Source organism: Anolis sagrei, chromosome 13 (genome assembly GCF_037176765.1).
Source record: "Anolis sagrei isolate rAnoSag1 chromosome 13, rAnoSag1.mat, whole genome shotgun sequence".
Taxonomy (NCBI): domain Eukaryota; kingdom Metazoa; phylum Chordata; class Lepidosauria; order Squamata; family Dactyloidae; genus Anolis; species Anolis sagrei.
The window spans coordinates 5,987,543-6,004,857 of NC_090033.1; the positions used below are offsets into that span (position 1 = coordinate 5,987,543).

At 43.4% G+C, this 17,315-nt stretch overlaps 1 protein-coding gene across 2 annotated transcripts in view; it reads left to right on the plus strand.

Moving 5' to 3' along the window:
* The window catches only part of UBE4B (ubiquitination factor E4B), a 52,667-nt gene that overhangs the window by 20,054 nt on the left and 15,298 nt on the right, over positions 1-17,315 (plus strand). The window contains exons 8-17 of one of the 2 annotated variants that reach the window (XM_060758937.2): positions 4,388-4,516; positions 6,552-6,705; positions 6,788-6,888; positions 9,077-9,191; positions 9,501-9,584; positions 11,678-11,734; positions 12,696-12,812; positions 14,595-14,693; positions 15,166-15,279; positions 15,929-16,127. In XM_060758937.2, coding sequence (XP_060614920.2) covers positions 4,388-4,516; positions 6,552-6,705; positions 6,788-6,888; positions 9,077-9,191; positions 9,501-9,584; positions 11,678-11,734; positions 12,696-12,812; positions 14,595-14,693; positions 15,166-15,279; positions 15,929-16,127 — 1,169 coding nt within the window. The remainder of the gene's footprint in view (positions 1-4,387; positions 4,517-6,551; positions 6,706-6,787; positions 6,889-9,076; positions 9,192-9,500; positions 9,585-11,677; positions 11,735-12,695; positions 12,813-14,594; positions 14,694-15,165; positions 15,280-15,928; positions 16,128-17,315) is intronic. The other variant, XM_060758936.2, reaches the window with a different exon arrangement.

Sequence of the window (17,315 nt, forward strand, 5' to 3'; positions counted from 1 at the left end):
ATTCCGTATTTCTTCAATTGTAAGACGCCGTCGATTCCAAGACGATCCCTAATTTCAGTACCATTACTACCACCAAAAATACAAGAGATACATCTAAGATGCACCCCATTTTTAGAGGTGTTTATATAGGGCAGTGTTTCTCAATCTTCCTAATGCCGCAACGCCTTAATATTAAATTAATATTAAAGAGGTATTGAACTGCGATAATTCTATAATGTACATACACCAGTGTTTCTCAACCTGGGGGTCGGGACCCCTGGGGGGGTCGCAAAGGAGTGTCAGAGGGGTCACCAAAAACCATTAGAAAACAGTACTTTCTGTTGGTCATGGGGTTCTGTGTGGGAATTTTGACCCAATTCTTTCATTGGTGGGGTTCAGAACGCTCCTTGATTGTAGGTGAACTATAAATCCCAGCAAGTACAACTCCCAAATGTCAAAGTCTATTTTCCCCAAACACCATCAGCGTTCACATTTGGGCATAATGAGTATCCGTGCCAAGTTTGGTCGAGATCCATCATTGTTTGAGCCCACAGTGCTCTCTGAATGTAGGCAAACTTCAATTCCCAAACTCAAGGTCAATGCTCACCAAACCCTTCCAGTATTTTCTGTTGATCATGGGAGTTGTGTGTGCCAAGTTTGGTTCAATTCCATTGTTGTTGGGATTCAGAATGCTCTTTGTTTGCAGGTTAACTAAATCCCAGCAAGGTCAACTCCCAAATGACAAAATCAATCCCTTCCCAACCCCACCTGGATTCAATTTTTAGCATATCGGGTATTTGTGCCAAATTTGCTCCAGTGAATGAAAATACATCCAGCAGATCATGATTTACATGGCGATTCATAATGATAGTGTTATGGTTGGGGGTCACCACAACATGACGAACTGTATTAAGGGGTTGCGGCATTAGGAAGGTTGAGAACCACTGACATACACCTTTGCTTTACATTCTACATTGTAGATGTACGTATAGTTATAAGCTTTGGTGTGGCACTTTTCTTTTGTTGCTCCACCCAGCAGGGTGACTTGGTCAAATAAACCTATTGAACGATCTCCCCGCTTCTAGTGTCTAATTGGATAGAGATGTCAGAGTATTGACGCTCGCCAGCGGAAGGATTGCTAGATCAGCAGACACTGTGTTCAAAATAAGGACTCTGCAAGCATTTAGTTACAATAGAAAACGAAGTTTTACTAAGTACATCTACACACGTCTATTCACAGCAAGCTACAGTCAGGAACTCCTAGGCAAAAACAACAGTCTCTGAACATCTGCTTATCTGACGTCTGGCTGAGACCAGTTCCTCCCACTTCTTCCCAGCCAGAGAACACGTTATCTCATTTCTGTCAAGGTTACACTTTCACATCCTCAGCACAGTATTTCTAATACACAATAGAGCAGAATAGAATCCATCTTGAAATACATCTTAATCCATCTTGAATTACATAGAAGCACATTGAAAAACACACATACATAACTTAATTAATCCTGATAAGAGACAATCCGATTAGTTTGTGTGATTTGTGATATTATTTTATGTGATGTGTTTAATAATGTTTAATGTTTTAATCAGGGGAGGGTCAATGTTGATGTTTTATACTGTTTTTTATCGATGGCATTGAATTGTTGCCAACACTGTCCCCGTTGGGGTTGAGAAGGGCAGTATACAAATACCACAAACAAACAACAAATAAATACAGTTCCTCATGTTGTGTTGACCCTCCCAACCATAACATTACTTTCGTTGCTACTTCATAACTGTGCTATTATTATAATATATTGTATACTCATATAATATTGATAGTAGTAATATAATGTGCTATATATATATATATATGTTATGTGTGTAATGAAAACAAAAGAACCAATGAACGAAATCACACCAAATTTGGCAACAAAATGTCTCACAACACAAGGAGTGACCATCACTGAAAAAAAAATATGATTTTGTCATTTGGGAGTTGTAGTTGCTGGGATTTATAGTTCACTTATAATCAAAGAGCATTCTGGACTCCACCAATGATGGAATTGAACCAAACTTGGCACACAGGCCTCCCCCGACCAACAGAAAACACGAGAAGGGTTTGGTGGGCATTGACCTTGAGTTTTGGAGTTGTAGTTCAGCTACATCTAGAGAGCACTGTGGACTCAAACAATGATGGATCCAGACCAAACTTGGCATGAGTACTCAATATGCCCAAATGTGAACACTGTTGGAGCTTGGGGAAAATAAAATCTTGACATTTGGGAGTTGTAGTTGCCGGGATTTATAGTTCACCTACAATCACAGAGCATTCTGAACCCCACCGATAATAGAATTGGGCCAAACCTCCCACACAGAACCCCCATGTCCACCAGAGTGGGCCACAGCAACGCGTGGCAGGGGATGGCTAGTACAGTATAAAACTAATAGTAATACAATATAATTACATATTTAACATTACATGTAATATTACAAAAATATTACGGTATAGTGGTACAGTACCATATAGTAATATATAATACTATTTTTTTTTTTATTTACAGTATTTATATACCGCCTTTCTCACCCCTGGGGGGACTCAAAGCGGTTTTGTGCAAATATTGTGCTGTGCTAATAATATAATATATTATATGTACATATAACTTGTAAGCCGTTCTGAGTCCACTTTGGGGTGAGAAGGGCAGCATATAAATGTAGTAAATAAATTAATAGGTATTTACATGACAATTCATAACAATTGTAAAATGACAGTGATGAAGTAGCAATGAAAATAATGTTATGGTTGGGGGTCACCGCAACATGAGGAACTGTATTAAGGGGTCACCGCATTAGAAAGGTTGAGAAACACTGCTCTAGGTCTTCTAGTGCTGTTTTATGGTGAACCTCATGCTGGAGGACCTAGAGATTCCTGTATTTTCCCCACTTTCGCATGCTTCCTGCACCCTTAATCCTAGTGAATGTACGTTTAGCTGGAATGGAAAAAGGCCTTTTTTTTGTTGGCACCAGCTACAAGCGTTAGGATGCTTTGGTGATTCTAGTGGTAGCAAATGGAGGAGAGAGGAGCTTTACAGATCAGTGGTGAGCTTCATTTGCCCAATTCTGCTCGATCAAGAAGTGTTCCCTCACTTCAGACTTTGAGGCTGAGGATGAGCCAGGATGAACCCAAAACGATGATGAACCCTTGAAGAAGGAATGGCTTCTGTGCCAGAAAACTTCTCTGCCTCCTATGTGGGTTGAATGAAAAGCAGTGTCTCCACCATTGTAACTCCTCAACAGATGGCAGTACAGGCACTGGCTTGTTCAGTAGCCTCTCCTCTACAGTTCCATTTTGGCGTGAAGCCTTAGCATTGAACGGACCTTCATAACTCCAAAGCAGGGAACCTCTCCAGTAAGACTACGGGGGTTGAATGAAAAGTAATGCCTCCACCTTCGTAACTCCTCAACAGATGGCAGTACTGGTATGCAGCAGGTACTGGCTTGTTCAGTAGACTCTCCTTTACAGTTCCATTTTGGTGGGAACTGTAAAGGAGAGTTCCATTTTGGTGGGGAGCCCCTGGTGGCGCAGTGGGTTAAACCTCTGTGCTGGCAGGACTGAAGATCGACAGGTCGCAGGTTCAACTCTGGGGAGAGGCGGATGAGCTCCCTCTATGGACTCCAGCTCCTGATGCAGGGACATGAGAGAAGCCTCCCACAAGGATGATAAAAACATCAAAATCATCCAGGCGTCCCCTGGACAACGTCTTTGCAGATGGCCAATTCTCTCACACCAGGTCACCCCTGACACGATTAAATAAATAAACATTTTGGTGGGACGCCTTAGGATCGAACGGTTGTATTGTTAAAGTGCGAAGTAAGGGACCCTGCGCAGACGGTCAGTCATTGTGACTTAAGCAACGTTCAGTCATTGAATTCTTGACAGTAGAAGGTGTCACCTCAACATCTTTAAACTTACTCTCCTTTGGATGACACCTTCTGCTGTCAAGAATTCAATGATTGCACGTTGCTTAAGTCACATTGAGTGACCGTCTGTGCAGGGTCCCATACTTCATACTTTAACAACACAACCGTTCGATGCTAAGGCTTCCCACCAAAATGGAACTGTAAAGGAGAGTCTACTGAACAAGCCAGTACCTGCTGCATACCAGTACTGCCGTCTTTTGAGGAGTTACAAAGGTGGAGGCATTACTTTTCATTCAACCCTCGTAGTCTTACTGGAGAGGTTCCCTGTTTTGGAATTGATTTCTGCGCTAGAGGCGTTCTTCTCCCAAGTCTTTTTGGTGTGCCGTGTGCTTGCTGTGAGCATCCCATTGGCAAGATGAGAACCTTGCTCTTCCCCAGCTTCCTTTTCCGCCTTTCGTCTCTCTCAATCTCACAATCACCGCTCCGTCTTTGCTTTTTGTCGCAATAGTCTGTACGAGAACCCTTTCTCCCTCCTCCTTGCCGTTTCCGATGTCTCTGGGGACAGCTCTGACGAAGAAAAGGAGGATGACGAGGAGGAGGAGGAGGAGGATTTTTCTGGTGTCCAGTTTGGGTCCAGGTATTTTGGCAACAAAGTGTGGTGGACGCTTGAGAAACACCTCCCACTACTAACACGCACTTGAGTCCTCTTTGCGCCCCTTCCAAAACACACACAAACATCATAACGGCTTCCTAAAGGCAATCCTAACCTGCATGCTGACACTCGTATTTTCTTTGTTTTCATACTGGGAGAACTGGCTGAGATTTCCCCCAGTTATGGCAAAAAAGGTGGTGGAATGACAACTCCCATCACATTCGATAATCTGGAGAGAATGGGAATTGTAGTTCTGCAACACGTGTGGCTCTCAGACTGAGGAAAGGTTCCAGGACCCTCATAACAGACCACCTGCTATGAGGGTTGAATGAAAAGTAATGCCTCCTATGTAACTCCTCAACAGATGGCAGTACTGGTATGTGGCAGGTACTGGCTTGTTCAGTAGACTCTCCTCTATAGTTCCATTTTGGCAGGAAGCCTTAGCATTGAATGGACCTTTATAACTCCTCATCAGATGGCAGTACTGGTATGCGGCAGGTACTGGCTTGTTCAGTAGACTCTCCTCTACAGTTCCATTTTGGTGGGAAGCCTTAGCATTGAACGGCTGTCTTGTTAAAGTGCTAAGTAGGAGGGTTGAATGAAAAGTAATGCCCCCACTTTCATAACTCCTCAACAGATGGCAGAATTGGTACGCAGCAGGTACTGGCTTGTTCAGTAGACTCTCCTCTATTGTTCCATTTTGGTGGGAAGCCTTAGCATTGAACGACTGTGCTGTTAAAGTGCAAAGTACGAGGGTTGAATAAAAAGTCATGCTTCCACCTTCATAACTCCTCAACAGATGGCAGTACTGGTATGTGGCAGGTACTGGCTTGTTCAGTAGACTCTCCTCTACAGTTCCATTTGGGTGGGAAGCCTTAGCATTGAACACTGTGTTGTTAAAGTGCAAAGTACGAGGGTTGAATGAAAAGTAATCCCTCCATCTTTATAAGTCCTCAAAAGATGGCAGTACTGGTATGCGGCAGGTACTGACTTGTTCAGTAGACTCTCCACTACAGTTCCATTTTGGTGGGAAGCCTTAGTATTGAATGGCTGTGTTGTTAAAGTGCAAAGTACGAGGGTTGAATGAAAAGTAATGCCTCCACCTTCATAAGTCCTCAACAGATGACAGTACCGGTATGCAGTAGGTACTGGCTTGTTCAGTAGACTCTACTCACCAGTTCCATTTTGATGGGAAGCCTTAGTATTGAACGGTTGTGTTGTTAAAGTGCGAAGTATGGAACGCTGCGCAGACAGGTTGACTGAAAAGTAATGCCTCCACCTTTGTAACTACTCAACAGATGACAGTGGCAGGTACTGGCTTGTTCAGTAGACTCTCCTCTACAGTTTCATTTCGGTGGGAAGCCTTAGCATTGAACGGTTGTGTTGTTAAAGTGCGAAGTATGGAACCCTGCGCAGACAGTCGGTCAATGTGACTTAAGCAGCGTGCAGTCTTTGAATTCTTGATAGCAGAAGGTGTTACCCCAAAGGAGATTTATCAGAGAATGAAAGCTGTTTATGGTGATTGTGTTGATTTGGGTACTGTGCGTTTTTGGTCGAGTAAGTTCAAAGATGTTGAGGTGACACCTTCAGCTAGGCATGATGTCTAATGATGAGGAACACAGGAGTTGTAGTCCAGCCTTTGGAGGGACACCTAAAATGATATGGTGGGCCAGAGTCATCTTGTGGGCCTTGAGTTTGACACATGTGTTTTTAGGGCGTTAGATTTGCACTTGAAGAATAAAACTCTCAGGTTGGACCAGTCCCAATAAATGCTTTTGAGAAAATGGGGAGGAAGAGAGACATGTATCCCACTGTGAGCTTGAAATACATCAGCGGTAAGAACTGTGTTGACATTCAGATGGAAACTAACACGCTTGTTGTGTGGATTGACCCCGCTCTGTGATGAGTCCTCTTACCTCCTCGGCCCTTCATGGATGGACGTCCGGTTTCCATGCAACGCCTGTGCACACTTCTCTTCGAGTCTTGATTTCTTCTCCTTCTTGTCATCTTCTTTCCAAAGCGGAGGAGGCTCTGGAGGTGGAGGCGGCGGCGGCAGCATCTCCGACTCGTGCAGCGACCATTTCACTATCGAGACGTGCAAGGAGACGGAGATGCTGAACTACCTCATTGAGTGCTTCGACCGGGTGGGGATTGAAGAGCGGAAAGCCCCAAAGGTAGTACCTCCTTCCTTAGCTTTTCTGACATTTTGCTGCTCCGTTCTTCCTCCTCAAAATGACTGTCCGGTGTTTCCATCAGATGTGTAGCCAGCCGATGGTGAGCCAGTTGCTGAGCAACATCCGATCCCAGTGCATTTCCCACGCTGCTTTGGTGCTCCAAGGGTCGCTCACACAACCGAGGTAAGTGGCTGGGTGTTTTTGTTGTCATCAAAAATATTAAATATTAAGTACCGTATATACTCAAGTATGAGCCGACCCGAATATAAGCCGAGGTATCTAATTTTACCCCCGCCCCCAAAATTGGGGAAACGTATTGACTCAAGTATAAGTTGAGGGTGGGAAATGCAGCAGGTACTGATCAATTTCAAAATGAAAATAGATACCAATAAAATTAAATTAATTGAGGTATCAGTAGGTTAATATTTTTGAATATTTACATAAAACTGTAATTTAAGATAGCTGTCCAACTCTGATGAAACCATTATTTCCATCGTCTTCAATGTAAATGTGCTTATGTATCCTTGCAATAATAATAAAGAGAATAAGATAATTATTAATAAAAATAAATTATTACATTTATTATTATCATTTATTAAAATAATGGAAATGTAGCCATAAGAGTTATAACAGAGCAAAATAATAAACGTAAACAATAAGTGTAACAAATGTAATAAATGTCATAACAATAATAAAGAAAAATAATAAATATAATAATACTAAGAGTGAAATTATAAATGTATTAGAAATAATAATAATAATAACAGAGTAAAATAATAAATAACCTTGACTTGAGTATTAGCCGAGGGGGCTTTTTCAGCCTAAAAAAAGAGCTGAAAAACTAGGCTTATATATAGTAGGTACTTTTAATTATAAAAATATGAGTTTATTACTAAAAGGGTTCAATGGATGCAACAACTCAACAAAAGCTGCTGTTCAAAATATAAGCAGGTGTGCCTGTAGCTTAGTAGCTGTCAGTCTGAGAGAAGCCTTTGTGAGAGAACGCCTCAGTGGGAGAATAGTGATTAAATATTGCAGGCTCTTTACAAAGGTGAGATTAAATGTATTTCCCTCAGATCTGCTCAGAGGCAGAATTCCCTACTCCCAAAGACTATGCCCCTGAGGAGGAAAAGAAATAGAAACAACAGAACACATTTTATTGCAGTGCCGCACTGTGGGAGAAAGGCCTCAGAATGTGAGGTAGGCCTCGGTAGGAGAAGGGTTATGTGTGAAGCTCTAGTGTGAAGATAGAACTTTATATGTCTTATGGAAACCTTGTTTTTGTAAATAGTGCAACCATATTATTTTGCTATAAAGAAAAGTCTTCTAAGGAAGGGTTTTTTGTTCTTTTATCACTTTGGCTACTGGTGCTTAGTCACACTGCTGTTGATAAGTTACTTCCATTTTGGACGCCTGCTCTCCCCTCCTTGTTTGGAGTCTCAGAAACAACCCTCCTCTTGGCTGAGAGGCCGGCCAATCACAGCAGAGGAGGGAGGGCTTTTGGTGGGAAGATTCGCCGAGCATGCCTGCTCTCCCCTCCTTGTTTGGAGTCTCAGAAACAGCCCTCTCCTTGACTGAGAGGTCGGCCAGTCACAGCAGAGGAGGGATGGCTTTTGGTGAGAAGATTCGCTGAGCATGCCTGCTCTTCCCTCCCCATTTGGAGTCTCAGAAACAGCCCTCCCCTCGGCTGAGAGGCCGGCCAATCACAGCAGAGGAGGGACGGCTTTTGGTGGGAAGATTCGCTGAGCACGCCTGCTCTTCCCTCCCCATTCGGAGTCTCAGAAACAGCCCTCTCCTTGACTGAGAGGTCGGCCAGTCACAGCAGAGGAGGGATGGCTTTTGGTGAGAAGATTCGCTGAGCACGCCTGCTCTTCCCTCCCCATTTGGAGTCTCAGAAACAGCCCTCCCCTTGACTGAGAGGCCGGCCAATCACAGCAGAGGAGGGCTATGCCTTGAAGGGACACGCTGGCATAAGCATCCCTCCAGCCTTGCACACTCTCCCTCGCATGCATATGCGCACCATGCTGCCATGCGCCAAGCATGCCTGCTCTCCCCTCCTTATTGGAGTCTTAGAAGCAGCCCTCCCCTTGGCTGAGAGGCTGGCCAATCACAGCAGAGGAGAGAGGGCCTTTGGTAGGAGGATTTGCTGGAAGCAAAGGACAGGCAGGGAGATCTTCAGCCTTCTCTGCCAAAGCGATTCCTAGGGAAGACCATCAGAAATATATGTTTTCAGATGGCCTTTGGCAACCCCTCTGAAACCCCCTCAGGGGTCCCGACAGGTTGAGAAACGCTGCTTTAAAGGAAATCTTCCTCTCCGTGAAGGTTTTTTTGTTTACTTCCTCCATTTTTGTTCCTCCTTTTGCCTACAAAGGTCGCTACAGCAGCAGTCGCTGCTCGTCCCGTATATGCTCTGTCGCAATCTGCCTTTCGGCTTCATCCAAGAGCTGGTGAGAACGACCCATCAAGACGAAGAGGTCTTCAAGCAGGTCAGCGATCGATCTGTCTTCTCTTCCCAGCCCTCTTACTAGGAAAGCTTTTGCTGTTTAATCAACTTTTCCCATATTTTTATGACAGAACCAATTAGGAAATGGCATTTACAACACAGGAACCAAAACCGTGTTACATAGTGTTCTTGCTGCATGTTCAGTTAGCAAATAAAAATAAAGAACACAGAATTCATTAATCCTCACTTGTACAAACACACAAGGCTATTGGTTCTAGCTCCTCCATATGTGTGTCCACTGAAATGGAGAATGTAAGAAGCATGACACCCATTGTTTTCTTTTTCAAAACAGATATTTATCCCCATTTTACAAGGCCTGGCTCTTGCTTCGAAAGAATGTTCCCTCGATAGCGACAACTTTAAATACCCCCTAATGGTAAGTAGCATTTTTTAAAAAAATCATCTCTCTGTAATTGTCTGCTGGTAGCGAGCGCTTCACAAAGAGATTAAGCTGCTAAAGAGTATAATTTCTCCAGCGGTGTTGGGCATAGACATCCTGTGATAATGCGACATGTCTCATTAAGAGCCACATCCACAGTTTTAATGTGGTGAGATGTGTTCCACACTGGGCATGCATACTCAGCAGCAGAGTAGCCAAGTGGAAGGGCAGATGCCTTAATTGTGTCTGGTTGTGATCTCCAGGTTGTGTCTGCTTTCATTTGATATTTTTTCCAGCACCCACTTTTTACTTGATAGTCAAGCAATGCTTCTGGTAAGTCAGAGCATGGTTCAGAGTGACTCCCAGGTATTTGGGTGTGCTGCAATGCTCCAGTGGGATTCCTTCCCAGGTAATCCTCAGAGCTCGGCATGCTTGTCTGTTCTTAAGGTGAAAAGCACACGTCTGTGTTTTAGATAGATTAGGGATCAGCTGGTTTTCCCTGTAATAGGCAATAAGAGCACCTAGAGCTTCGGAGAACTTCTGTTTAACCATCTCAAAGCTCCCTGCTTGAGCGGTGATGGCACGATCATCAGTGTAGATGAAGCTTTCTGTCCCTTCTGGCAGTGGCTAGTCATTTGTGTAGATGTTGAACATGAATGGAGCAAGCAGCTCCTCTGAGGCAGGCCATTCTTCTGTTTTCACCATCTGCTTCTCTGGCCCTGGAACTCAACAAAAAAGCTCCTGTTTCGTAGCAGATTTCCTATGAGGAAATCTGCTACAAAACAGATGGATTAGGAATCAGTTGGCTTTCCCTGTAATGGGCAGTAAGAGCACCTAAAGCTTCAGAGAGCTACTGTTCAACCATTTCAAAGCTCCCTGCTTGAGTGGTGATGGCACGATCATCAGCATAGATGAAACTTTTTGTCCCATATGGTAGTAGCTGGTTGTCTGTGCCTTTAAGAAAGACCTAAAAACCTAAAAAGCTCTTTTGGCGTGCCTCTGACGAGTGAACACATATTCCCATGTCATGTCCATCCCAACTGTAGTTCTGTCCTCATGACGCACTTTTCCTTGTCTTTAATAAAGGCTCAATCCCATTGTTCGTCCCTTCTGACCTCCCTATAGACACATACTTATCTCACCCGGGGTTTTCTCAATCTTACTCTATGCATTTGGATTGTGGGACTACCAAGGGCTGCAAAAATGGACTTTAGGTACCGGAGTTGGAGAATCTGTTACTCAAGGCTCGTGCGCCAGCTGCGCCCGTACCTCGGGAAGTCTGACTTGGCCACGGTAGTCCACGCTCTGGTCACATCCCGTATAGATTACTGCAACGCGCTCTACGTGGGGCTGCCCTTGAAGACTGCCCGGAAGCTTCAGATGGTCCAGCGCTCGGCAGCCAGGTTGCTAACAGGAGCTGCTCTCAGGGAGCACACCACTCCTCTGTTGAGCCAGCTCCACTGGCTGCCAATTTGCTACCGGGCACAATTGAAGGTGCTGGCGCTAGCCTACAAAGCCCTAAACGGTTCCGGCCCCACTTACCTCTCCGAACGTATCTCCACCTATGAACCGACACGGACATTAAGATCGTCCGGGGAGGCCCTGCTCTCGGTTCCGCCTGCGTCACAGGCACTGTTGGCGGGGACGAGAGACAGGGCCTTCTCAGTGGTGGCCCCTCGGCTATGGAACGCCCTACCCATTGACATCAGACAGGCCCCTTCGCTACTGGCATTTCGGAAGAAGCTTAAAACCTGGCTCTTTGAGCAAGCGTTTGGCTAATCAGCGCAATTAAACATAGGATGACGGTAAACTGAACATAGGAACGGCTCAAGGATTATGAGATTGGATTTCATTTGTGATCGAGGCATTATGTATGATTGTTGTGTGTTTGTTTCTGTGTATGATGTGTTTTAACTGTTATTGCTATGTTAATTAATATTGTGTAAACCGCATTGAGTCACCTAATTTAGGTTGAGAAACGCGGTATAGAAATAAAGCAAATAAATAAATAAATAAATAAATAAGGGAAAAAAAGAAAGAGAAAGGAATGAAACGTTGAATTATTTTTATTTCTTTTTGTTTCTATCCAGGCTTTAGGCGAACTCTGTGAAATCAAGTTTGGGAAGTCTCACCCCGCGTGTAGCTTGGTAAGTGGGAAACGGCTGCCAATCCCCTGTTTCTGTTTTGACTTGATTTGTTCTGGTTTGTGGTGTGTTGGAGTTTTTGTGTCTAATGATCAGGGTACTCTGGATGTTGGGAATGACAGTGATGTTTCTGAGGTTCATGTATCTAATGATGTGTCTAATGATGAGGTTGTTCTAGATGCAGAGAATGACAATGGGATTCCTGTTCAAAGTGTATTTTCTGATGAGAACGTTCCTGAAGGGTTTGGGAATGATGGCATGGTTCCTGGAAGAGGCCCTGAATTGCTACCACAGAATTCCCAGGACGTTGAGCCTGAGAAAAGCTCGGCACCTGGGCCAGTTGCAGAAATCAATGAGCCAGTAGATAGAAGACATATTTTCAGTCAGCACAGGCAAACAAACCAATCTCAGGCGTTCTGCGAGGCTGAGAGAGAGATTGATAGCAGAGTCAAGGCTGAAACGAAATCCGTTCCTGGCCGCTTGGGACATAGAGTAGATTAGGGGATAAAAGTACCAAGTACAGAATCTGTAGTCAGACGAAGCAATGTTGGAATTGAGTCAAGACATCTTTCCTGGTCCTTGGAAGCCTTGCCTTGGATAGATTCATGTGTTAAGTGCCTTATTTGATTTCATGATACAAGTTTTGGAGTTTTACCTTGGAAGTTTCTGTATTTGTTTTTATCAACTCTGATGGACTAATTTCCTGGACTATTTGTTTCTGCTTATCTTTCTACCTAATTGGATTTACCTATTTGGGTGGAGTGTTTTTTTTTTTTTTTTACTGCGACTGCTTTTTAATTATCTTCAATAAACTGCTTTCATTTTTACTCAGCTGTGTGGCGTTTAAAGTCAGAGGGCTTTCCTGGCCTGGAGTGCAACATGGTGTTTCTAGGATGCCTCGGGGCAAATCTAAACATCCGATAACCCCCTTGGTTTCCTTTCTGACGTTTTCCTGTCTTCGCAGGTTGTCTCTTTGCCTCTCTGGCTGCCAAAGTCCCTGAGTCCCGGAACGGGCCGGGAACTACAAAGACTGTCCTACTTGGGGGCTTTCTTCAGTCTCTCCGTCTTTGCTGAAGATGATGTAAGTATAGATTAGGATTGGAAACTGAATATATGATCAGATAATATGAGAAAAATTGTAAAATTTACCAAATCAGACAACTGGATCATCTAGCATTCTCTACGCAAAAAGTCGTTTTCCAGTTCTGCTTCTTTGGCTAAAGATGGAGGGATCAAACCTATCCCTCTTCTCTATCCAAAACAGCTTTCCCATCTTTTAGCACATGTTGTTGTTTATTTATTACAGTGCTCCCTCACTTATTGCTGGGGTTAGGTTCTAGGACCTCCCGCAATAAGTGAAAAACCGTGATGTAGAGATACTTTATTTATTTTAATATTTATACATTATTTTAGTAGTTATACACTATTTTAAGTCTTTATAAACTTTAAATAAAGTGAAGGAAAGGCCCTTCAAGGCTGGAGGGAGGACTGAGGAGGGAAGGCGCCCGCAAAACAGCGAAAATACCGCAATATATATTTTAAATTAATATTTTTTGAAACCCGCGAAACAGCGAGTCTGCAATAAGTGAACCGCGAAGTAGCGAGGGAACACTGTACTTATCAATTAATTTTAAATCTCTTTCTTCCCAAGGCGGTGCACCTATTGCAAAGATTACAAACAGAATGTCAACGTTAAATCCAAATTATTATTATTTTGGCTTTATTGAAATTGTACACTCAAGAACGACTTCAAAAGCTACACAATGTAATTTAAAGCAAGACGTCGCTTGCTGTCCTACCTTTCGTCTTTGTTTTGGGCAGGTTTGAGACAGGCTCTAGGCTAGACATGGGCAAACTTTGGCTCTCTATATGTTTTGGGCTTCATCTTTCACAATTCCTAGCAGCTGGTGGAAATTGAATTCCAAAACACTTGGAGGGAGGACTAAAGTTTGCCCATGGCTGCTCTACATCAGGTGAAGCAAACTGGGGACACAGGGCTGCATATGGGCCACTTTTTCCTCATTTTCCATAACCGAACACACTCCAAGTTTACTCTGGGAGGAAGAGAATATTATCCTCTGCAATGACTCCCAAAATCAAGTAATCTTATGTGGATTTATTCTTGTGTGTTTCACTAAGAAAGTGGTTCTCAACCTTCCCTTTAATGCAGTTCCTCATGTTGTGGAGACCCTCAACCATAACATTATTTTGGTTGGTACTTCATAACTGTAATTTCTCTGTTGTTATGAATCGTAATTTAAATATCTGATATATGGGATGTATTTTTTATTGTTACTTCTCTTTCTCCCGGGGATTCGGCTATGGAGGGGCCACTCCACCCCTCTCTTAAGTCCTGCCCTCCTCCTCCAGGCCTCTTCCCTAGGCCCCCCTCTCTACCTTCTCCCTTCTCACCTTCTCCTTCCTCTTCCTTCCAAAGCAAATCTCACCTCCGTCACTCCCATCTCTTCCTCCTAAAATGGCGGAGTGACATCACCACCTCCCTCTGGAGAAGAAGAAGAAGAAAAGGCCTCTGGGAAGTGGAGGGAGTGGGGAAAAATTAGTGGATTCGATTCCTAAGACCACCAGAAATATGTGTTTTCCGATGGTCTTATGTGACCCCCGTGAAAAGATCGTTCGACCCCCAAAGGAGCCGCGACCCAAAGGTTGAGGATCATTTCACTAAGAGGATGCTGGCTCATGTGTTTGAACACCTCCCTTCGATTCCTAAAGAAAGAAGTAACTGTAATGTTCTTTTTTTGTCCATAACAACTACAAAATGAGAATTTCTGTGCTTTTGAGTAAATAGTGTCAATGTACCTGCGTCGGTTGTTGACTGGTTTGTCTTTTCCTTTCCTCCTGGCAGCCCAGAGTGGTTGAAAAGTATTTCTCGGGACCTGCCATCACCCTGGAAAACACCCGGGTGGTCAGCCAGTCCTTGCAGCATTACCTGGAGTCTGCCAGGGTGAGTGTGCCGAAGGGAAGAAGCTTGTCCAAACTGTCTGCCAGTGAGAAAAATCATCGGTGTTCATTGTAACAGAACCATTTACCCATATATACTCGAGTATAAGCCGACCCGAATATAAGCTGAGGCACCTAATTTTAGCACAAAAAACCTCCTGGAAAAACGTATTGACTCAGAGTATTATTATTATTACTATATTATTATTGATGATGATGATGATGCTCAACCATGCTAAGCTCTAATCAACCTTCATTATTTTATTTATTTATTTATGTACAACATTTATATGCCACCCTTCCTCACCCCAAAGGGGACTCAGAGTGGCTTACAAGATATATATATACGTACATACAATATATTGTATTATTAGCATATCACAATATCAGTATTACAAATTATTATTTTGCACTGGAGCCTCATGCTGTCTGCTGCGTCTCCTCAGTTTCATCTTCCCATTTGTCTACCATTTCAGCAAGAGCTGTTCAAGATCCTCCATAGTCTCTTACTCAACGGAGAAACCCGAGAGGCCGCTCTGAGTTATATGGCCACCGTGGTCAACGTCAACATGAAGAAGGCCCAGATGCAGGTGAGGCCCTACCCATTGCTCCAGTACATAAATATTTATTTATTTACAACATTGATATGCCACCCTTCTCACCCTGAAGGGGACTCAGAGCAGCTTACAAGATATATATCCATACAATGTATTATGTTATTAGCACAGTACAACATCAGTATTAAATATTACTATATTGTACTATACCATTTATTTATTTATTTATGACATTGATATGACGCCCTTCTCACCCCGAGGGGGACTCAGAGCGGCTTACAAGATATATATCCATACAATATGTTATATTATTAGCAAAGTACAATATCAGTATTAAATATTACTATATTGTACTATACCAATATATTGTAATATTATTAGTAATATTGCATGTAATGTAAATATATAATTATATTATTATTAGTATTATATTGCATTACATTGTAATATAAATATCTAAATATTTATATATATATAAAATATTATAAAAATCTAAATACTAGTTAGATCTCTGTCCAATTCCCCTATGGTTGCCATATCACTGCAGTGGACGTTGAGTTTGACTCATGTGGCCTAGACCTTTGTAGTTAGGCGGGTTCATTGTGGTGAAGGCTAACACTCTGAAAGACACACCTTTGAGGTTTCTGTATTTTGATGGTTCTGCCCTTACTTGGCCTCTCAGACGGACGACCGGCTGGTGTCGACTGACGGCTTCATGCTCAACTTCCTGTGGGTCCTTCAGCAGCTCAGCACCAAGATCAAGCTGGAGACTGTTGACCCTTCCTACATCTTCCACCCTCGGTGCCGCATCGTGCTCCCGGCCGATGAAACTCGGGTGAAGGCCACCATGGAGGAGGTCGGCGGATGGGTGACGGAGCTGTGTGAGTCGCAGACCTATTCCCATCTTTGGCCACTTTGCTTTTGGTATCCATACAAAGAAAGGTTCAGGAATTGTTACGCAAATAGTGCCTCGGCCTGAATGGATTCCAATTGCAGGGAAAACAGATTCCACCATAACATTAGGAAGAAGTCCCTCACAGTAAGAATTGCTGTTTGATAGTGGGATATTTTGCCCTGTAGTTTCCTTCTTTGGATGGCCATCTGTGAGGAGGGCTTTGATTGTGTTTTTCCTGTGTGGCAGAGGGGAGTTGGAGTGGGTGGCCCTTGGGGAATCTTCCAACTTTAGGATTCAACAACAAAATAACAATAATATAATATTTGATGATGATGGAATCTTCTCCAGAGGTTTTTCAGTAGAGCTGGATGGCCATCTGTGAGGAGGGCTTTGATTGTGCTTTTCCTGTGTGGCAGAGGGGAGTTGGAATGGATGGCCCTTGGGGAATCTTCCAATTTTAGGATTCAACAACAACAACAACAATATAATCTTTGATGATGATGATGATGATGGAGTCTCCTCTTCTCTAGTGGTTTTTCAGCAGAGCTGGGTGGCCATCTGTCAGGAGGACTCTGATTGTGCTTTTTCTGTGTGGCAAAAGGGAGATGGACTGGATGGCCCTTGGGGACTCTTTCAACTCTAAGACTCAATAATAATAACCATCATAATATTTATTTATGATGATAGAGTTTCCTACTCTGGAGGCTTCTCAGCAGAGCTGGATGGCCATCTGTCTGGAGGGCTTTGATTGTGCTTTTCCTGCCTTGATGAAGGGAGATGGACTGGATGGCCCTTGGAAACTCTTCCAATTCTAGGATTCAATAATAATAATCTTCTCTAGAGGCTTCTCAGCAGAGTTGGATGGCCATCTGTGAGGAGGGCTTTGATTGTGCTTTTCCTGTGTGGCAGAGGGGAGTTGGAGTGGATGGCCCTTGAGGAGTCTTCCAACTCTAGGATTCAACAATAACAATAACAATAATCTTGGATGAAGATGATGTGGTCTCCTTCTCTGGAGGTTTTTAAGCAGAGGCTGGGTGGCCATCTGTCAGGAGGGTTTTGATTGTGCTTTTCCTGCGTGGCAAAAGGGAGTTGGAGTGGATGGCCCTTGGGAACTCTTCCAACCCAAGGATTCAATACTACTACTACTACTGCTACTACTAATAATAATTTTTAT